The 22486-nt window shown below is 50.6% G+C and overlaps 1 protein-coding gene across 2 annotated transcripts in view; it reads right to left on the bottom strand.

The window, feature by feature from the left end:
• Nucleotides 1-13098: 13098 nt before the first annotated feature.
• The window catches only part of LOC135245545 (alpha-1,3-mannosyl-glycoprotein 4-beta-N-acetylglucosaminyltransferase C-like), a 73794-nt gene continuing 64406 nt past the window's right edge, over nucleotides 13099-22486 (bottom strand). For both annotated transcript variants that reach the window (XM_064318644.1, XM_064318645.1), the window contains 3 exons: nucleotides 19745-19896; nucleotides 17468-17615; nucleotides 13099-16941 (listed from right to left, as the gene is read on the bottom strand). In XM_064318644.1, the coding sequence (XP_064174714.1) occupies nucleotides 15785-16941; nucleotides 17468-17615; nucleotides 19745-19873 (1434 nt within the window). In that variant the 5' untranslated portion in view covers nucleotides 19874-19896 and the 3' untranslated portion in view covers nucleotides 13099-15784. The remainder of the gene's footprint in view (nucleotides 16942-17467; nucleotides 17616-19744; nucleotides 19897-22486) is intronic.

Genomic DNA, 22486 nt, shown 5'->3' with positions numbered 1-22486 from the left:
GGGAGGGGAGGGGAGGGGAGGGCGTCACTGCATTGTGTAAGTGTATGATTGGATCACTCACTTCAGCCAGCCTGGATGGAGGCGCCAAGCCGTGGACCAGTCAAATAAGGTAAAACAACGAGAGACATCATTACGTTTTCCAAAAGGCCTACTTATGTACAGTACAAATACAGTGTATTACATTTCCGAAAGGGTTACAAGGATTCAGCTTGCTCCATTAAAACTCCAAACAGAACTTTTAATTAGTGGGTAATACAAGGGCAGTCCATCAGAGCGCACTCTTCATTGAACAGGGTTCCCGATGGAACAGTCTTGAGTAAACTGGCTGATTTACCCACATTATATCTTGTCTGTAAAACGGCAAGACTGCCTAGGACCCGGAGAAAGTAAAATGGACGCAGTGTTCCTTCGCCACTGTGCGCAATAATGAGCTCATTATTAAAACCAGTTGTCATCCTGATTGGCAAAAAAAACTCCAGCGTGACCCTTCTGCCTGGGGATTCTCCTCAGTATCTGGGTTTTAAATCATCAAACATTTCAGTGTGTGGGTTGCAGCCCAGGCGATGACACAAGCGGAAGGATTTTCAGCCAAGCAGCTGACAGTTTCAAGTCCGAAGAGCCAGTTTCCTAATTGTGATCCCAGAGGAAGTGTTCTTCTCTTTTCTTCTGTGGTACTGTCATGCACCATTGAGCAAAAGCTGCTCAAAATAAAAGTCTGAAATATACCCGGTAATCAGTCACTACATGACAGTCTGTAGCCATTTCTCACCTCTAAGCTTAAGGCAAAATAGTGAATATTTTGGTCTCCCTCCACACGGGGGAAGCATTGAACAGCAATGTTTTACAGCTTCGTTTATATGATGGAGAGGGTGATTTAAATTAGAATCAGTTTTTTTTTTTCAAAAACAAAGATAAAGAGTCAAAAATAAAGATTAAAATATATATTTAAGAAGCACCCAGCATTCAGTCACGTTAAGTATAAGAAATGAAAAGCCGTCTTCTTCCCAGAAATGTTTCTTTGTTGCATTTATCAAAAACAAGATGGAACGTGTAGGTTTCTTTAAGGTGTTGGTGTTTCTAAATATACTGGATCACGTCTTAATTTAGAGAGAGAAAAAAGACAAGACGAAAAGGGCGGGTGTTTTGAAAATCAAAAGCTTCGCGAATTTTAAATTGAGACTCGGATTTACGTTATCTTCACGATTCAAAAGCTTTCTCTCTGCTAATTAGGCTGTTATCTTTAAATATACCTCAAGCAGTTTGACTTTAACTACTTGTGATTCATCCTGTTACATATTTCAGAACACCCAGTATTTAATCAGCAGAAAGATTTGGGATGGTTCTGTAATTAACACAGCTGTTGTGGCTGCAACAGGATAAATGCCACGCCCTTTGTGAGTTATTGTGTGGATTATGGGGTCTATACATTGCCTTCACATTTAAATGGTGGGAGGATGCATTGATAAATCCGTCACTCAAAGTATGGGAGGATGAGTAACGTTCATTCCAAGGGTGAGTGTGAGGACGAGTGCTGTGATAAGCGGTACTTAATCACGGACAATGAAATGAACAGAAAATTAGTTTTGTGTTTATAAGCATTGCCACTAGAGGGAGCCGTAACCACATTGAATGACTTATGTTGTTTTCCGTGGCGTTTTTTGTTTGGTTATTATTGTAATTTTATACATAACACAATACCCCTGTACAGCGCTGTGTCCTGTGGTAGAATAATTAGTTTGGGGAATAGTTTCTCCTCTCTGCCTGGGAGCTCTGTCGTTTTGCACCAGAAGCGCTGAAGCAAGTTTGTTCACTTAATCCAATTTTCAAGCTTTGATGGATTTTCTTGTAAACTCACCAAATAACAACATGAATCGAGTGTTTTCCTCCCCCCTCACAAACACAAACCCGTTCTTTGATAAATCACAGAACCCGTTGTCCAATTACCAGGGAAAGTGCAAAGACCGCTAAATTGCATTATTGAACGTTAAGGACGAGCTGCATTGCGCTACGTCGAGTCTTGCTCGCTTGGATTTTATGCCAGGTCAGATTAGTCGGACACCGGATTGACACCTCTACCTTCTCGGAGTGTCGCGGGAACATCTTCAGTCAGACTAAGTGGAAGTGACGCTGCGGTCCGAGACGCGCTGTAGGTTGCGTTCGATGCGCTCAGATCTTAATTGCTTGCGAAGGAACGAGATTAGTCCCTTTGTGAGTGGTGGGAGTCCGCGAATTAGACGACGGCATAACAAGATCGGCCTCGTTCAAGGGTCTTTGACAAACAATCAGGGTCTATCCCGGTAATGATCTCGGCGAGGCCATAGAAACACGCAGAATGCTTATGGTACCGCTTCTATTGTCGGGTATGGAAGTAAATCGCCGGTCTTAACTAGGTCCGCTTTGTCATGATGAAGAGAAACGCTATTCCTCTCGAAAAACAAAGGAAAAATGCTTTCCCAGCGAGCGACGCGTACTTAATTAAATCTGTTATTCGGAAATAACTGTTGGCAGTCAGAGTTACGCAGTAAAACCGGCTGCTTCTGTTGGGCATATTGTTAAATCAATAGACAGTTTGAGCCTTTGGGGGCCAAACGGTTTGGAGTTTAAAAGCAGTGTTGGGTAATTATTCCCCCGTCTACAGTTTCTCCTGCTGTGGTAGATGACTGTTTGGTCGTAAGATTTCTTCCCCCGGCTCGAGCCACTGCTGTTTGATGCCCTGCTTTATGGTAGGCTTTGTGATTCTTTGAATGTGACAGATCAGTGTGGTTCCTGTCCACTAATCACATCATCTGAGTATGCCTCAGAATTCAGGGTCCGTTACACAAGGCTGGACTCGGATCGCACACAAGCACGAGCAGCGTTTAATCCACAGGGGGCAATCATAAACAGACGTGCAATTAATTTGTATTTGTGCGCATGGAGAGTTTCCAGACCTGGAATGCTGCAGACAGGCTGAGTGTGTGTGTGTGTGCGCACGCCTGTGTCTGTGCGTGCGTGTGTGTGTGTGTGTGTGTGTGTGGTGTGCTGTGATGGAGATGTGGGAGGCTAATGAAAATGCTCTTTGTGGCAGATGGTGAGGTCCCGTGTGACCTGTGTGGGGCGGGAGAAGCTGCTACGTGAGGTCCTCTGTTTACTGAGAGCGTACGTTTCGCGAGTTACGGCTGCATTCGAGCCACCGTAAACATAACGACGCCGACGGCACTGTTTGAGAGGAAAAAGTAAAGGGTTTTATCACAGCTACCGGGGAGCATACAAAAACACTGCAGCCCAGCGGGCGAGCTCAAAACAGAGAGAGAGAGAGGGAGCCTCTGAAGTTCCCCAGTCCACCTCCTTAAACTGGCAGCTTCTCATGAGGAAGTCTTTACCTCAGCTTGCAATAGGTGTGCGGGAATCTGCAATTAGAAATGTGACACCCGTGCACACCAGCGCCCCCTACTGAACTCGTTAGGGTCTCTGTGACATCCCTTTTCACCACTTGCAGACGGGTTAGCCAAGAGAAAGAAGTCACTCTTTTTTTTCTCTCAGTCTCTCAGGTACAGTAGCCATACCCAGCACTGTTATGACTTTATTGCTGACTGAAAGCAAAGTCTCAAAGTCTTCATAAAGGGTTATGCATTTCCCCTTTGTAAACGGCCTTTTTGCTATCCAGTTGGTTTGCTTGAAATCCACAGTGCTCTGCCGACTGTCTTTGTTCAGTCTAGCGTGTCGAGCGTAACTGCTGTCACGTCCGGCCCGGAGGCCCCCAGTGGATTGTGGGTCCTGGAAGACGCCGGAACGGCCCAGATTAAAAACCAGATTTTGGGCGTGGCCCGCATACGGGGTGAACCGCCTGTCAACGTATTTTCAAAGCGCCGTTCGGACAGCAGAGCGTTCTTCGTCGTCCTTCAGTCGCACGTTAAAACCGAACATCCGACGTTACTTCAGCAAACGCGTTCGATCAGCGTAATAACTGGCCGCTTTTATTTTGAAGGCCTCGAATACCCTGCGTGACCTCGCGGGACGGTAAATTGAGAGATGCGACCTGGACGCGCTCAGCGGGCTGTAAAAGCGCGGTATCTTTACGTGGATATCGGGTAGCGGTCGGATGACGGGCTGTTTGCTTTGCCGCTAGCCGCTCGAGCGACCCCCGGAATCGAACCGTTTCATTTTTATCGGCCCTGAGCAGATCCGAGTTTTACAGCAGGCCCGTTGGACGGTGTCCAATCTCGCGGACTCGGTGAATGTTGAGCGTGATGGGGCGTGTGTGGTTTGAAGATCAATACATTTTTATAAGTAAACCGAGCAAAGTTCGGTGCTGGCGTCTTCAGGGTCCCCGTGCCCTGTGCGTTCAGAGTCGTACCGAGGGTAGGTTTTCAGGCCTCTGGCTCCCCCTGTGGCCCCAGTCTGCAATTACAGCTGTCTCTCTCCTTTGTAGCTCCTCAGTTAACCCATCCACACACTAGAACAGAGCTTTAACAGAAACCTCATCATGGGGCCGTAAGTATTTAAATAAAACCGAACGCTTGGTTAAATACGGCACTTAAAGGTAAAGACGAAAAGCAGTGTGGTCTTCCAGAGCGCACAGTCTTTAAATCGGAAACCAAAACCAGCAGCTGCGACACGCCGAGAACATTCTCCCCCCCCCCCTCCCAACGGCTCTATGGACATGGAGACCGGGAGATTAGAATCGGGACGACAGCACGCGGGGGCGTTGGCACAAAAGAGCACTCTTTTCGTAATGAGTGCGATCATAACCGTTTGGAGAGCGGGGCTCCCGCCAAGGACCGTTACAGAGAGTTAAACGCAGGTCGCACTTCCTTAGCACGAAATACGGGGAGCCCCCCCCCCTCACTGTGCCGCTAACGCGCGTCCTCCCCGCGAGCCATCTCTTTTTTTGGGGGAGACGAAGTAAGGCTTTAAGCGCTAACATCAATATTCGCGCCTCGTTTTTTTTTTTTGGGCTACGCTAACGTCTCGTCTAGAGGGGAGATTTACGACCTGGAGCCGGGAGCCCCGTCGCTAAGCCTCCCCTTAACGGCTCGACTCCGCGGAGAACGCGTCCGCGATCGGAGGATCAAGGGCAGCGCGAGCGTGGCATTCTGGGTTCATCTCGGAGAGGCGGAGTTTTTCCCCCTTTTTTCCCGCGCTGGCGGAATGGCTTCCGCTAAATGAGAATTCGTCTGAAAATGAGAACCTGTCCTCAGCAGACCGTCCTGGTTGAACAGAAGTCTCCCGCTCTGAGCTTTTTGGGGGGGGGGGGTCATTAACCGTAATCAATACTTAACGACGGAACGCAAACAGGAAGTAAAGTTTCCGTCTGGGCGAAAGCCGCGCAATGGGCGAGTCTCGAATTCCCCCGCCGCGCCGCCCTGATTTCCCAGCGTACCCGGCGTTCGAAACAACGGGCTCCAAAAAAGATTGCCAAACCCCCACTCCTCCCCCTACCCCCCCCCGCCCTCCCCGTTCCCCACCCTCCCTGCCGCTTCGTTCGCTTCTAACGGGAGAGGAAGGAAGCGTTTCGACCGGAACGTTCCGCGCTCCGATGGAAGCGTTCCAGGTTCCCCCCCTCCCGTTTGGACTCGTTAATCCCAGTTTCCTCGCGGGAGACCCCCCCCTGAGCCGCGTTCGGCGGGGGGGGGCGGGGGCTGGGGGGCGGGGGGGCGCTTTTGTGGAATAGCGGAACCGTCTCTGTGGTCCCCACGGCCCCATTAAGGAGGATAATGCGGCCGGGCAGGTGTGTGTATAAATGGGCGTAATTAGAAGAGCTTAATGTGCCGCTGGAATGGGGGCAGCGTTTAGCCCCGAAGGCGCCGCCGCCTCAGACTGCCTGTCAGCGACAGCGCGGTCGGGTAGCCCAGCTCCCATCGTGCTTTGCTGCGCGAGTAAACAAAGCCAAATATAAACAGTGTGTGGGTGGGCCCCACGGTCTGGTATCTGTTATAAGGCTCTGTTCCAGTGTGTGGATGGGCCCCATGGTCTGGTATCTGTTATAAGGCTCTGTTCCAGTGTGTGGATGGGGCCCATGGTCTGGTATCTGTTAAGGCTCTGTTCCAGTGTGTGGATGGACCCCATGGTCTGGTATCTGTTAAGGCTCTGCTCCAGTGTGTGGATGGGCCCCATGGTCTGGTATCTGTTAAGGCTCTGCTCCAGTGTGTGGATGGGCCCCATGGTCTGGTATCTGTTAAGGCTCTGCTCCAGTGTGTGGATGGGCCCCATGGTCTGGTATCTGTTAAGGCTCTGTTCCAGTGTGTGGATGGGCCCCATGGTCTGGTATCTATTATAAGGCTCTGTTACAGTGTGTGGATGGGCCCCAAGGTCTGGTATCTGTTAAGGCTCTGTTCCAGTGTGTGGGTGGGGCCCATGGTCTGGTATCTGTTGAGGCTCTGTTCCAGTGTGTGGATGGGCCCCACGGTCTGGTATCTGTTAAGGCTCTGCTCCAGTGTGTGGATGGGGCCCATGGTCTGGTATCTGTTGAGGCTCTGCTCCAGTGTGTGGATGGGCCCCATGGTCTGGTATCTGTTCCAGTGTGTGGATGGGCCCCATGGTCTGGTATCTGTGAAGGCTCTGTTCCAGTGTGTGGATGGACCCCATGGTCTGGTATCTGTTGAGGCTCTGCTCCAGTGTGTGGATGGGCCCCATGGTCTGGTATCTGTTAAGGCTCTGTTCCAGTGTGTGGATGGGGCCCATGGTCTGGTCTCTGTTATAAGGCTCTGTTCCAGTGTGTGGATGGACCCCATGGTCTGGTATCTGTTGAGGCTCTGCTCCAGTGTGTGGATGGGCCCCATGGTCTGGTATCTGTTAAGGCTCTGTTCCAGTGTGTGGATGGACCCCATGGTCTGGTATCTGTTATAAGACTCTGTTCCAGTGTGTGGATGGGCCCCACGGTCTGGTCTCTGTTATAAGGCTCTGCTCCAGTGTGTGTATGGACCCCATGGTCTGGTATCTGTTGAGGCTGCTCCAGTCTGTGCTGCTGTCCCCATCAGCTCGTCGACAGACGGCCGTGAATAGGACGGGAAACCCGCCGTTCCGCCAGGACGCCCACCAGCGAGCCGCCGGCCTCCGCCGCAGCGTCGTAATCAGAACGGAATAATCGCGAGCGATCCATCATCTGCGCCCCTCTCCCCCCCGCCCGGCTGGCTGTGCGCAGCGGCCTGAGAAGACGTTACCCACAATCCCCCGCGCTCTCCCTGCAGCGGCGCTCTATTTCGGGCGATCCTTATTTATTTATCTGCAGAGTTTCTTTGGCCGCCCCGGTTCTCGCCGAGGTCACGGCGGGGGAACGGCTGCCGGCTCGGCGGTAAATTAAAATGCGCCGCTGGGAGAGCCGGGCCAGGACGGTGCGCCGACCGTCTCCCTCTCCTTTCCATTTATTACTTCTTTTTTTTTTTTTACACACCAAAGTAGATTAAAGTGAAGATATTCATCACTTTGGGTTGTCCAAAGAACCCCAGTAAGGTTTATTGCAGGGTTCTGAATGTAAAAATGATGACAGTAAAATGATAAGTTCATAATGGAAAAATGATTATGGGTGTGTGTATTACGACTTTTCTTTGTTCAGTCACCAAATAGCTACTGACCTCGCCTGTCCCGCCCCCCCTCTCCTCTCCCTTCAGCACTTTCCTGTAGATCCACAGGAAACTGGCCCTCCAATGCTTTTCTGTTTCCTGTAGAAAGCTGTCCCTTTAGCACTTTCCTGTAGACCCACAGGAAACTGGCCCTCCAGTGCTTTCCTGTTTCCTGCAGGAAACTGGCCCTCCAGTGCTTTCCTGTTTCCTGCAGGCTTCCTTCAGGTTCTCACCGTCGCTCCCTTTGCTCCGCCCCCCTGACTCCATGGCAACCGGCTGCTCACGAAGGCACAGAGCCCCACGCTCGCACATTTAGGCTAACCAATCGTCCTTTGGCTGACCTACCTGCATTGCAGTTTCATATTATTTCCACGTTTTTTAGTAATTTATTCAGTAAAAAATGTCTTGAAGTTTTAAATTTGATGTCTTACTTCACGATGTTACAATATTGAAATACGCCACAGAATTGCCCTCGGAGCCAAATATTCCATCTGTGCGGTTCTTTAATGGAGCGGCAAAGAAAAAAAAAATGATGGGTTGTCTCTTTACAAATATTGTCAAAGGTACCAACTGCATTAAAATGTAGATTGATTTTTTTTTTTTTTCCCCTACCCAAATGTCTGCTGCCGTGAAAGTGATAACTATCGATTTGTTTTCCCTGCTCGTAATCTCTGTTTTTCCATTACGCCCGCGATGGCGGCGGGGTCGTAATTATTAAGGGGAAGAGCGGCCGTCGCATCGACGAGCGCGGTCGATCGAAACGCGGGGGACCGAGAGAAAAGGAGTTTTCTGTCCCTCGTTTGCCCACCTCCCCCCCCCCCCCCCCGGCGTTGACCAGGTGGTCTCCCGCTCTTATTGGCCTCTTTACGATGGCCCTGCCTTTGCCACGGCAACCGGGGACCGTTCGGGCACCTTCGGGACGGCACGCGGTCGGCGAGGCCTGGGTTGCCGCGGTAACGGTAGCGACCCCGCCCGCTCTCTCTTTCGCGGCTCCGCTCGCGCCGTCCCGACGGGAAACCGAAAATCGCGCGACGTTAAATCCCGCTAGACGAAACCCCCTCCAGAAAGCGGCAGACGCAGGCGCGTTTTCGTTCGAGCCCCGAATCCGCCATTCTTTTGTTTGACAACATTATTTACTCTGTTTTTTTTCGTTTGCACGGTAAAATATTCAGTGCTAAGTCAACCGTGCTAGAGCACGTTTTTACTCGAGAGACCATTTGATCTCTCTCGGAGCAATTTATTCACAAGGAGAAACTGACTTGCACGTTCGCATTAACACGACGAGTGTTAAAATTGGCGGAATGATGTAATTATTACCGTTATTACTGCAGATAAATGAGCTGTACAGTGTTTTTCAGTTCAGCAGTCTCGTGACCAAAGAGTCACGACATCCAAAGCTATGATGAATATGGCTTTTTATCAAGTCAAGCCAATTGGCAACCCGGTATCTACAGAAAAACAATCGAATTGTGTGATTTTTTTTTTTTTACGATGAATTTCATGGCTGTGGTATTAAAGCCCTCTAGGCCAGATCACCTCTGTAAATGAATCCATGATCTGAACGTGACCTTCCTGGGTAAGTTTTCTTTCTTTCGATGGGTCCCATTGTGCGTCCGTGCGTATCACGTCCGACGTCTTTCGGCATCGCAGCCGTTCGCTAAATAAATTAGCGTCTCTCGCTGAAAACAGTTTTCAGACTTCCGACAGTTTTCAAGGCAGTCGCACGGGTCGAAATTTCTGTAAGTAAGGTGTTTGTCCTTTCCTGAAAGCAAACACGGACAGTTAGATAAAGAACTATAATTCTGAATATTCTTGAGGCAAATAAGCCTGTATGCTATGTATTCATTATTCATATATTCAAATATCTGAAAACTTATGTATGAATAAAAATGAATAATTTATGTGGGGAGTTTCTGCTTTTGGCAACGGAAGCTTCAGTAAAGCTCACTGAAGGACTCTCCTATGAGTGCATTAGATTCAATGGACTATGAGTCTATGAACAACACTGCAGTTTTTTTAATTGTCCCAGCAGTTATTGCTCATCTACACTATAGTTATCGTTGTTTATCTACACTATAGTTATCATTGTTCATCTACGCTATAGTTATCGTCGCTTATCTACACTATAGTTATCATTGTTTATCTACACTAGTTATCATTGTTTATCTATACTATAGTTATTGTTTATCTACACTATAGTTATCATTGTTCTTATATAGTTATCCCTATCACAATGTCATTGTTTATCTACACTATAGTTATCATTGTTTATCTACACTATAGTTATCATTGTTTATCTACACTATAGTTATCATTGTTTATCTACACTATAGTTATCATTGTTTATCTGCACTGCAGTTATCATTGTTTATCTGCACTGCAGCTAATCATTGCTTATTTACAGTTGTTATCATTTCTTATCAACACTAGGTATCACTGCTTATCTACACTAGTTATCACTGATTGCTTGTGTGAGCAATCACTGTTCTTTGGAAAATACTGTAACAATCCTGGCCTGTGAAGTAGACTTGCAGGAGGTCTATTACACACCTGTATGCTGTAGAGCCTTACTGAAGGCCCCTTGCACGCAAACATACGAATGCGCAACCTTGTGTGTTACCGCTGATGTTAATGCAGCCATTTGCATACAAACACACACACCGGCATATTGACACACTCTCTGGCACAGCCATTCACTCACCCGCACCCATCCGTTCTGTCTCAGGTGCGCAGAGTGGATCATTAACGCTCCCACAAACGCACTAACGCGGTCACGCCGCCGCTCGCTCGGCTACAAAGGGGCGCGTTAGGACACCCGCGCACCGTCCCGCTCGAACGCACCCCCCTCCCCGCTCGAACGCACCCTCCCGCTCAACGCACCCCTCCCGGCTGAACGCACCCCTCCCGCTTTGAACCACCCCCCTCCGCTGCTCGACGCACCACCCGGTCATTAACGCCCCCCCGCTACAACCGTCACCCCCCTCCCCGCTACCGCAGCGCACCCCCCTCCCCGCTCGAACGCACACCCCCTCCCCGCTCGAACGCACCCCCTCCCGCTCGAACGCACCCCCCTCCCCGCTCGAACGCACCCCCCTCCCCGCTCGAACGCACCCCCTCCCGCTCGAACGCACCCCCCTCCCCGCTCGAACGCACCCCCCTCCCCGCTCGAACGCACCCCCTCCCGCTCGACCACCCCCCTCCCCGCTCGACCACCCCCCTCCCCGCTCGAACGCACCCCCCCCTCCCCGCTCGAACGCACCCCCCTCCCCGCTCGAACGCACCCCCTTCCCCGATCGGTCATTAGCTATGCATTAGCATTAGCCAGCGTTCACTCACTGAGGCAATCGCTCAAGCACACATTCGCTGGCGTGCCCACTCAGTCTCCAGCACAGCCAGTCTGTGGCAAACTGAGCCACATAGACGCTGGCGCATGCAGTGACTGTCACTCAGCTACCTGTTCACACACACACACACACACACACTCTACACACACACACACACACAAGCACAGGCACACACTACACACACACACACACACACACTCGCTCTCTCTCACACACATACTCCTCTCACACACACACACGCACACCTCACACACACACACACACACTCGCTCTCTCCTCTCTCACACACACACTCCTACACACACACACACCACACACAGCACACACTCTCTCCCCACAACACACTCTCTTACAACCACATTGTCCACCTACACACACAACACACTGCAGCACATGACTCCACCAAATTGTACTGCCACCTCTAGCTTGACTTTAATATCTGAGCATATCTGCACCGTTTTTCCTCATTTTCTTTTCAGACAATCAGTCATGTATTGTGAAAGCAGCATACTGTCATGATGATGAAGATGATGATGATAATAACGGAACAAATAATATATCTTTGTAAGAGTTTTGGCATTCATTTAATTCAAACACAATATGAACTCTTATCCATTACAGTATATGCAGTTGAACAACTACATTGAGACATACTTAAAAAAATATATGTCATTATCATTTTACAATATACATACAGTACAGTGCAGCCTACAGTGGGGGGAAAAACACTGAGAAAGTGAACACCTTTCCACGTACTCTCCACTTTAATCACAACGTACCACGTCAAGGGAAATTACAACAAGTAATAAATATACTGTACATGTGATGGACAAAATAAACAAAACAAACAAACAAACAAAAAAAAACACTTTGCCAGTAAAGGCCCAGATTTCATCCGCCCACAATGCACTTTGAGTTTGACTTTGAGTGACAGATTTCAGCTTTTTTATTTTTTATTTATGCATTCGAAAAAATTGCTCCAAAAATGGAAAAAACACCCTTAGCTCATGCTAATCCTACAGTTACTCCCGACGCTATTATCGTTGTTGCTGTTGTTCACGACTCAAAGTTAAGCTGAAAGTACGCTGTGTTCAGAACGAGCGAGCGCGGGCTCCAGTTCAAAATGGCGGCGGCGGGATGGCCAAGCGGCGGTTTGTAGACGCGCGCCCCGATTTCAAGATGGCGGGGCCTTCTGGAAGACGGTAAAAAAAAAAAAAAAAGGACCCCTTTTCTCCGCTCCACGTCGACGCTGATTTCATCGCGGATCGTCCGTTCGCAAAACCGCCGTCGGTCGTCAGACTCGTCCGTACGTTTTTTAAATGAAAGCAGGCTGGACGCACCCCTCCACGCCAATTAGAGTTTGTGGAACGCGGCCGATCGTGTGTTAACGACTTGCTGTTAATTAAAGTCTGTCACTAAGGGTCGGGTAGTAACAACGGGCACTTTTTTTTTCTTTCTTTTCTGCACCCGGACGTGCAAATACTGTAAAAATGGTATGAAACCGCACTGCGGCGTCACAAAAATACTCAATATCTTTTTGTTTTATTTTAATAGCAGAGCTTCAGTTTGATCTAAACCGTCACCGTGTCATTTACCTCGTTCCCATTCTGTCTCGAGTATTCTTTGTTCTGCGATATTGGCGCTTCCTCTCCACGACGCACCCTTTGATAACGTCTGTCGATCAGCCATTTTGATTTATTCTGGAAACGCGTCTTGTTTTTTTTTTTTGTTTTTTTAAACGGCTGCAGCAGAGCCGGTTCTAGGCACCGGAGACGCACGCGATCGCCTAGGGGCCCCCCTCTGTCGGGCCCCCTCCCCCGGGGTCCCTAATCGCGAAACGGCGACCCCCTAGGGCAACAGAAAGGCCACAGCCGAGCCTGAGTAGAATTTAACTCCGAAGGGGGCCTCCAAACAACAGAGTAGAATTTAACTCCGAAGGGGGCCTCCAAACAACATTTAGCCTCGGGGCCTCCGATGGCTCAGAGCCAGCCCTGCCTCACAGTGTACCAGCGCACCGTCGTTTGAGGGACAGTTCGCAGTCGTTTGGCACCCAGATTCAGCTAACGCTCACGCGTAACTTTGATTTACAGTTTTTCCCATTTCGCTTCACAACCGTGGTTGGTAAGAGTCCATTTTAGTCCTTAAACTTAGCTTTAGCCGCGCCGCGTCAAAGCCGTTAGCACGTTAGCACGTTAGCTGCTGCCGCCTTGAGGACCCGGGGTCGGCCTGCGCAGCTTGGCTTAGCGCGCTCGGACTCTCCTCCACAGGTTAGCGCTGCACAGCCTGGGCCCACGCAAGGCCCTGTGACACTCTCTGAAGCAGCAAAGCCCACCTCTGAGTCAGAAGCTGGCTACAGCGCACATCACAGTCTGTCAGTGTTCTTGTTCCATTTGCTCCTTTGTTCTGCGGAGCTATTTTTGAAAGGATAAGCAACACGTTGGCGCTGTTACTCGAAGAGCAGCTTGCGGTAATGGTTTACTGTAAGAAAACAAGCTTTTTTTCCCCCCTCAACATCTCAGTATGATCACACAATGAGCGCTGATTCGGTATTTTCAGTGCAGTACAGAAACGACGATGGTGTAGCGTTTGTGGGAAACAGATTTCAAACATGCAGTGAGGACAGCAGTGAAAGGAGAATGTTTAATGCAGCACACACAAATTCACTTGTGTGTACACACACGCACACACTCACACACGGACACACATCCACTCACACACACACACACACAAACACACTCTCTCACACTTTCTCTCTCACATACACTCCCTCTCTATCTCTCACTCACACACACACACACTGACACAGACCCACACTCTTTCACACACACTCTCTCTCTCTCTCACACACACACACACAGGGTGGAGCGGTGAGCCAGTCCTCAGAAACGCGGTCGCTCGCTCAGTTCAGTAAAACGTGGGTGGGGGGGTACGTGTGGGCGGGACGACGAGGACGGAATCGCATTATTGAGTGATTTAAGACCGCACCTCCCGGGCGCCCTTTCCTCTCCCACACCACACACAGGGGGGCCTCACAGTTACCCAATTTGTACCGGCAAAATCGCACCGGGGTGAAAACCTTTAGCTCCACATCGTTTGTCACTGAGAACTCCAGCCACAGATCAGCAGCGGGCAGGCAGACAGAACAAACACTGATAAACACAAAGCGGTTTGAACAGAAATAACCCCCCCACCCCAAATACTGAAGCATGAATGGACTCAATGATTTTAATGACAGTAGAGATTAAAATTAAAACCCCTGTGAAATCAATAATCATTTACCGTGGAGGAAAAAAACATTGAAATCGTTATAACAGACGAAAAACAAACAAACAAACAAACCCAAAAAAAAAAAGATCTCCTGATGTTGTACAGCCAGCCGTTTAGCCGTCTAACCAGCTGCCGGTGTAAAAAAATGAAGTTCCTTGCTGTCTTCCTCGAACAAAATGGAACGCAAACACCGTGTAAGTGGCAGATAAAGTCTGAAATAAACACCGAGGGCCTGCTCCGAGCGAGATTGCCTCCATTTTGGACGTTTCCCCAGAAATGTAGCCGCGGAGCCAGAATCACCTCGGAAGGTGGCAGGCGATGCAAAATAGCGCGCGGTATAAATATAGCCGGGGCCTGTCAGTTTGGGTTTAACTGCCCCGGGCTCTACCGAAAACCCACGTTAAACTCACCGCGGGAGCGTCTTATTGTAACGAACACTTTTATTTCCCGGGAACACGGTGAATATCTGACCCAGCATGAACTGCTTGAAAGGAGCCGGGTTTGTCAGGCTAAACTTCCGCTCTCGTCGGCCGGCAGTATCTGTTAAGGTTTTTGAGTAAATTAAATTGACGGTTCACTGTGGAAATGAGCGCAAACTCCCGAGTTTTATGCATATGTTCCGGAATACCGGACCCAGAAAGGGGCCCTTGGGGCTTCCTACAGGAGCAACTTGCAGCCTACACCAAGACTAAGTGCAACTCACACTGCACCATTTTTTTAAGCATCCAGGCTGGCTGCCAAAAAGACTAGGCCCTACTAAACCTTTATTTTTTTAAGAAACTTGGTAGTTAACTGAATATACCACAACTTGGTGAGTTACTGGAATGCTATTTTGTTTTCAGGGCTGCTAGGGCGTGAATAAATGTAAGCGCTGATGCTTTTTAGAACAGTGCTGCCTCGCCCTGAACTTTGACTCGCAAACAAAATACGAGTTCAACTTTTTTTCCAGTCCGAAAGCCGTCGGTTTCGTTCGTTTAGCGACAGGAGGACTGGCCGATCTGTGTTAAGGAAGAAAGAAGAAAAGGGACGGCCGCGGTTGGGTTAGAGTGAATTTCAGGGCGAACGCTGCCATTAGCTGGCCGCTCAGGCAGCCCGTCTAGACGACACCGTTAGTGCCTAAGAAATGCCGGTCGAGCGAATAAAGGGGGGCTGAGAAGCGGTCGTGACGTTTCGCGGTCCGTTTGCGCCGGTCGTGCGGGGGGCGGTCGTCCCGTTCGGTCGACTCGGCGCCAGGGAGGCACGTGCGCTGCCGCTGAGAGCACGCACGAGGAGGCGCAGGCGCGCCGGGTCCTGGGCGGGGCTCGGACCGCGAGGAGCGGCAGAATTCTCGAGGACTCTTCCCACGCCGGACCGCTGGAGCAGAAATCCTTTTTTTGTTTTTGAGGATTTTTTTTTTTTTTGTCCCTGACGGAGAAAGGGAAGCAAAGTAGCGTAACAAAACCATTACAGTGTTTTTCAGTTTAATCAAAAGCACGTTTTCTTTCGGGTCAGCGCACCATCGATTAAAAGCTGACCCGCCTGAATTCAAGCGTCATTAGACCTCTTTATAAATAAATAAATACATAAATACATAAATATTTAGAGAGGAGTGAAAGTGCTGTCACGACGGCCGGGGGGGGGGCTGCGGCGCCGCTATTGGCTCGCCGGCTGCGTAGTCCAAACGCTCACGCTCCTGATGATCAGCCACTCCTTCTGGCCGGCCGTGACCACGATGCGGACGCACGAGACGTCGAACGCGATCTTGCGGTCCACGTCGCCGACCTCCACGTTCCCGCTCCGGAACTCCCCCAGGGTGATGTACGACGGGCACTGCCCGCCGCGCCTGGCGCCCGCCGCCTTCTCCCCGACCTCCAGGGCGCCGTGCCGCAGGACGTCGCTCTGCCGGTCGTCGGAGCCCGTCACCACCCTGATCCTGCCCACCTTGGCCGGCTTGTCGAAGACGACGAGGAAGAAGTCCCCCGTGGAGGGCGCCTTGCCCCAGAAGTACTCGTCCACGTTGCTGTAGGCCTTGGCGGCGTCGTACTTCTCGAAGACGTCCATGTTGGTCTGCAGGCTGGCGGGCGGGTTGTCGGGGATGTCGAGGGAGTCCTCCTCGAAGTCGTCGTCCTTCAGCTTGTTCTCCGAGCCCCGGTAGGACGAGTAGTAGCCGGTGTGCTGGAAGAGCGACGGCTTGAAGCGGATGGCGTCCTTCTGCGCCAGGAGGCCCCGGAAGTGGATGAGCAGCCAGTCGCAGGGCATCTCCTGGTAGAACATGAGCAGGAAGTGGGCCAGCCGGGGCAGGTCCTTGGAGTGGTAGAGCTTCCCGATGTAGCCCAGCTTGGAGAACTCCAGCGTCACCCAGGAGGAGCCCTCCCGGGAGGCCACCACCTTCCTCATGGCCGTCAGGAAGTTCTTGGCGCAGCGGACGTCGTCCTCCAGCATCACGTAGAAGTGCGAGAGGTTGGTGCAGAAGTTGAGCAGGAAGGCGTAGTCCACGTTCTGCTTGGACCGGAAGCGGACCCGGTCCTCGGGGTCGCCGTAGTTCCTCTTCAGCCCGTCCAGCGAGGGGTAGGACTCCTCGGGCGCGTGTATGACCAGCAGGCGCCCGGCGATGACGTGGTGGGCGAACCTCCGGGAGATGTCCCGCACCAGGCCCTCGCACCAGGCCAGGTCGAAGTCGGCCAGGTGCACCACCACCACCATCTCCTTCAGCTCCTCGTAGCTCGACTGGTCGAAGATGGACTTTATCGTCTCCATGAGGTAGTTCCCCCTTTTCCTCTTGACGGACGACAGCCCGATGGTGAGATACTCTGCGGAAGCAAAAAACAGCGACAGCGGGGCAGTCAGGCGTTGAAAACGCACGTCACGTTCCGCATTTCTGTTTACTGTTTCGTGAGGTCACGCACTCATTGATTTTTGGCATTTTTGAAACAGTGACATTTTCTAATTCGTCTGTTTCGACAGCTTGTTCGGCATATTGAACGCGTTAGTCAAGGCTTTACGGCTTTTATTTTCCTTCATTACTCATTATCTGGAGTCATTTGATGGTCACCCGAAATCCATTGTATTATATATATAATATCGGCACTGTGCATCTGTGTCCTTACAAAACACACTTGGGCTTTTGAACCAACTTTATTAGTTCTTGAGTTACGAAGCAGTGACAGAAAATATAGCTGGACAAGAACTTTAAACGCGCCCTTAGAAAAGAGAAAATGGACAAAGAGACAAAAAAATGGAGATACGAGGTTTGTGCACAAATGCACATATACAACCGGTGAACGGACCGAACGGCGCCCGGGGGGAGTCGGGGGTGGGGGTGGGGGGGGTACTCACTTTTACGCGGCAAAGGCGAGCCCGCGAGGTAGCGGTACGTGACGTTTATCGTCCCGGAGAAGTTGGAGATGTCCCTGAAGGTGTGAACGTAGCGCTCGGAGTTCAGCTGGTGGATGGACGTCTCCCTCAGCTGCCTTCTTTCCTCCTCCTGAAAACAAAAACAAAAAAACGCAAAACTCACGGCTAGCGGTCTCACTTTGGGCTTTTTTGTGTTTACTGGGCGGCGCGCGAAACGAAAAACGTACTTGGCGAAACCGTGCTAATGGTTGCTAACGGGGAAAACGGGTCGTGATTGAACACTCTTCTGTCGCGGAGCTCCTAAGGCTACGCCAGCTGCTCCGCCTAATCGTTTCTGCAGGCTAGGGAGTCGCTTTTTTTTGCCAGTTAACGGAACACCAGTTTTGACTGAGCCCCTCCCTCCCCCCGGGGTGACGACCAATCACGCGCCGGCTTGCAGGGCACTCAGGGTCAGTCAGGGTCCAGTTCCATATCGTGGGGTGCGGCATTAATGCTTTATCTGAATTAACCCTGCAGTCTTCATATAGGGGTTTAAGACCAAACTGAAGTTTTCAATGTAAAGAAATAAATATTATATTAATAAATGCACAGTTTTTTTACGTAACCATTTTTAAAAATCATGCAGTTAGATTATGTGGACTGGGAGTCTCGTAAGGACTCCTGAAGACCATGTTTAAATGCGGTTGAATAAAAGCCATAAGAAACTTCGGCGACTACCAAAAGCTCCAATAAGTACACGCATTTAAACAGAATTTCTAAAATAAGCTCGGCTCTTTAATAATTGAAAGGGCAAACACAGAAGACGTGTTGCCATCTCAGAGTTCCGATGGCCTCATGAATAAGAGATGCATTCTGGATCCGCATCGAAATTGAACAGTGTTGCATTTGAATGAAAAAACGAGTCAATTTTCAATTTTGCAAAGTAATAGGAAGGAAGTTTTGTGTGTGTGTGCGCGTGTGTATGGGGGTGGGTTGTCTGGTCATAGGTTCTGGTGTCTGCTGCTTTCTCATTGCATTCACTTTCCTGTGTCTTTATTATTTTTGCCCATCTGACCAACAGAAGAGAGACAACACTGAATGGTTCTGGTGGTTCTGTGGCAACCGACCCTGTTCCTGGAGGTCTACCATCCTGTAGCTTTCCACTCCAACCCCAACAAAGCCACACCTCACTCAACAGCTGGAGATCTCATTGAGCTGCTAATTAGTAGAATCAGGTGTGCCAAATTAGGGGCTGGATTGAAAACTTACAGGACTGTAGATCTCCAGGAACAGGATTGGTTACTACCGTGTTCCAGTAGTATTTAGTATATACACCCTGTATGCTGTAGGGTGCATATTCCTGGCGTGGATCAGGTACAGTCTTGCCCCTAGAGGCAAGGTCACAGCTAATTGCCACTTAATGGCGCAGAGCGATCACCATCGCTCACGCCCCTTAGAAGGCCGACGTTAATCGCTGCTTAATGATCCCGAGTGATCGTCTCCACCCCCGTCCCGCAGGGAGAGGAGGCGTCTTTTAAGATGGGATTTTTAAGGAGCGCAACGCTGACATCGACGCCCATGCGTGTCACGGCCTTCACCAGATCCTGAACCCTGTCGAGAATTAGTGGGATATGTGTGGAATATTCTGGAATGTGGGATATTTTGAAGTGGAACCTTCTATGGTGTTTTTCCACCCTAAGCTAAGTCTGAGATGATGTATTTTCTCATGAAAAGGTCCTTCATCAGAATCCCACACAGTGGTACATTTAGCCCTGTGGCTCATACTGGCCAGACTGGCCGCACATGGCGGCCCAGCCCTCTGTTAAGCAACTCTAGACAGGCGCTTCTAGATTCTATTTATCTACGACGTGTCCGTGCACCTGTACACGATTAAGCGTGGTAAATTGAGAACATTTTTTGGTCACGTAATAATTAAGGCGTGGCGGTTTACATGCTGATTATACGGTTCAGCCTTAACACCCCCACCCCCCCACCGCTTGAGCACTTTTAACCGTGACCTTTTCAGACACGCGGCCGCAGTCTACCAAAGTGAGAGGGGATACGCAGAACCTCTCTGCATCTGTAAAAGGCAGTTAAATCCGAATTGTCGTAATTATATTTAGAATGTTATTGCGAATGGAAAAGAAAAGGCGGATCGCGGTTTTATTAATATTCGGAGTCACCGTTGGGGTTCAAATTGGATCGAATACCCAGGAAAGAAGACCCCAGCCCCCCCCCCCCCACCAGGAGCCCCCGCAGAGCGAGAGAGAGCGGGCTTACCAGGACGTAGCCGTCCTCGATGAAGAGGTTGAGGAAGAGGAGGCCGGTGGCGAGCACGCCCAGCAGGGGGATGGCCGAGCGCTTGCGGAGCCACCTCACCTTGTCCAGGTACTTCCAGAGCAGCCTCATGGCGGACGGGCTCCCGCGGGGGTCTGGAGGGGAGGGGAGGGGAGGGGGAGAGAAGGAGGTGGGTTAGCGGGCTGGATAAGAGAGACTGCTAAGTGATGGTGAGGTAAAGTACTGTCTCCGGCTCTCGGCCGCATGTTTTACCGTTCTCTGCGGCTCACCCACACCCGTCCCTCCCATGTTTGACCGGGCCGTATGCTTTAGAAGGCTGTGGGGTGGGTGGGGGTGTCCTCATGTCCCGTCCTCCGTCCCGTCCCCTCCCCAAATTTAACCCCAACGAAGGGACAAGGCCTGTTCTCACGTACATGCTTTGTGCGTCCAACCATACGTCCCCCCCCACCCCCCACCATGTGTTTTTTTCTTATACTCAATCACATTCTGTACCGGATTCAAGCCCTAAGAGTATAGACACCCATTAAAATAAGACTAGACGGGCTGAACGGCCTGTCCCGTTCATAATCCAGTCTTATTTTCTGGTGCTCTTGAAGGACTGAACGGCCTGCTCTTAATACAGTCAGAGACAAAGAGATAAACGGCACCTCGCTCTGCCGGTTCAGCATTCGCAACGCAAAGCGACGGGGAAATTGGCATCGCCTTTGAAAGTGACCGACGCTAACGCCGTAGATCTCACGCTCCGGCGGTGGCGCGGTCCGCACGGCCAGAACACTCACGTCGCCCGCACGCAGAAATACGCATAAATAAAAATAATATATAATATAAATAAATATCAGCGAGCCGTCCCCGGAGACGGAGAGGGGAACGCGGGACGCCGCTCTCCCCCGTTCGGCCGGCCAGACGCATATCGATCCCGCTCGCTTGACCCGCCTTTTTTTTTTATCAGAGTGCATCTCATCTTCTCCTCCTCCTCCTCCTCCTCCTCCGCCTCCGCGCGCGGAATGCTAAAATCCACACCGCCCGTCGTTCCGCTCCGGAACGCCGGGCTTCTTCAAACTCAAACCCGCGCGTCACGTTTGTTTGCGTCGCGCTGCCGGACAAAAAAGCGTTTCGGAGTCTCTCAGAGACGCGATGCGAAGAGACCGCGCGATTAAATTAGAGCGTCCCGAGCATTCATCATCCGTGCGCGCGTCAACCCGAAAAAAATCATTTTGTGTACCGCAGCGGGACAATAAATCAAACCCCCAGGAAAATTTGAGCATTGAAGTAAACCGTACCCCCTCCCGGCCCCTCCCCCTCGTGTTCATTACCAAATCCCCACTGACTTCGAAAGTCTGAAACGTTAAAAGCTTTCGCAAAGTTTAATTTGCCGTATTAGCCGCGTCGCGACTGCACGCAAAATTTCTGAGAGCTTTTCGGAGCCTTGTAAAGCGGTCAGCGCTCAGAAATGAGCTTGATGCCCAACACCCGCAGTTTAATGCAGTGTTTTGGGGGGGGGTTCTGGTGGGGCCGGTGCCATCTCTTTGAGCCCTTCAACTTCAGGACCAGCACCTCACGACTTTGCCTTTAAGAAGCCCAAGGAGAGTCGCTCGGAGTAAGGACTTGCATCCTGACAATTTTTTAACTGCTACCAGGAAATGAAAGATTTGCCTGTGTTACCAAATGAATCCTGATGAGACTGTTTTTGCAGTCAATTTCACAAAGGGGGACGCGCGGGGGGGGGACTGTCTGCGGAATGACTTATCGCCGCTTTCAGATAGTTTGCGGAGCTAACAGTGGGGAAAATTGATTTGCCATATATGGAGTTTTCCTCAAGATGGAACTGTCGCACGCGACTCCACGCAGGGCTGAAAATTGAGAAAAGTTTACCCGGGATATAAAGGCAGAAACGAAGCATTCGAAGTCCCCGTTGCCGGAAGAGCGGGACTGATATCCCACAGTAACCCCACTCGAGGTTTTTAAAGGTTCTTTTTCTCTCTCTTTTTCTCCCCCAGTTTGGAGCGCGTCAGCCTTGGTAGGCGCACGAGAAGGAGGAAAGCGCTTCACGCTCAGTTAGACAAAATGGCGGATGCCCCATCGACCAGTCGGTGGCGGGTGGGGCGGGGTAGTCTGCGTGCCGTTTCGCTAACAAGCATTAAAAGAGTAACACAAATGTGTCATTCAAATTTAAACACCCTGTACACTCAATTTTTTTTCTCTTGTATTTAAAGTGCTCACATAACCAAAAGCTAAAGTTGTTTACAGTCAATCAGTCAGCCATCGCGTAGCTCTTTTTCGCTTTGCGGAGCTCGTTTTCTTAAAATCGCTATTTTAGTTTTTTTTAAATAACCGTTTATAAGCAGTTAGGTTTCCGTGGCGACGCTGGAAACCGGGCCGAATGGCCGTCAGATGGGATTTGGCGCGACGGCGGCGGCGGCGGCTGGGAAACGCAGATACGAGGGACTCCGTTTTCCGTCTGTCCTTTCGATTACGCGCAGGCGAGCTCGACTCCCGCTTCGCCGCCGCCGCCGCCGCCGCCGCCGTCTCTCTCGGCCGGGACATTTTCCCGCTCAATTTCTCCTTCGCAAAAAAGCGGTTTATCTCCGGGCTCTTAAAATAACTCGGGAGGACGTGCGAAACGCGAAACGTTTCGGGGGCAGAAGGGCGGCTCTCCGTTTCTACCTCACCGGGCCACGCAAAGAATTTAGTGTCGGGAGGCTGAAAGCTGATCTCGCCCCTGAG

The sequence above is a fragment of the Anguilla rostrata genome, chromosome 19 (genome assembly GCF_018555375.3).
Source record: "Anguilla rostrata isolate EN2019 chromosome 19, ASM1855537v3, whole genome shotgun sequence".
In the NCBI taxonomy this organism is placed as follows: Eukaryota; Metazoa; Chordata; class Actinopteri; order Anguilliformes; family Anguillidae; genus Anguilla; species Anguilla rostrata.
Note: the sequence above shows the minus strand (reverse complement) of the source record. Positions and strands in the feature narration are given on the sequence as shown.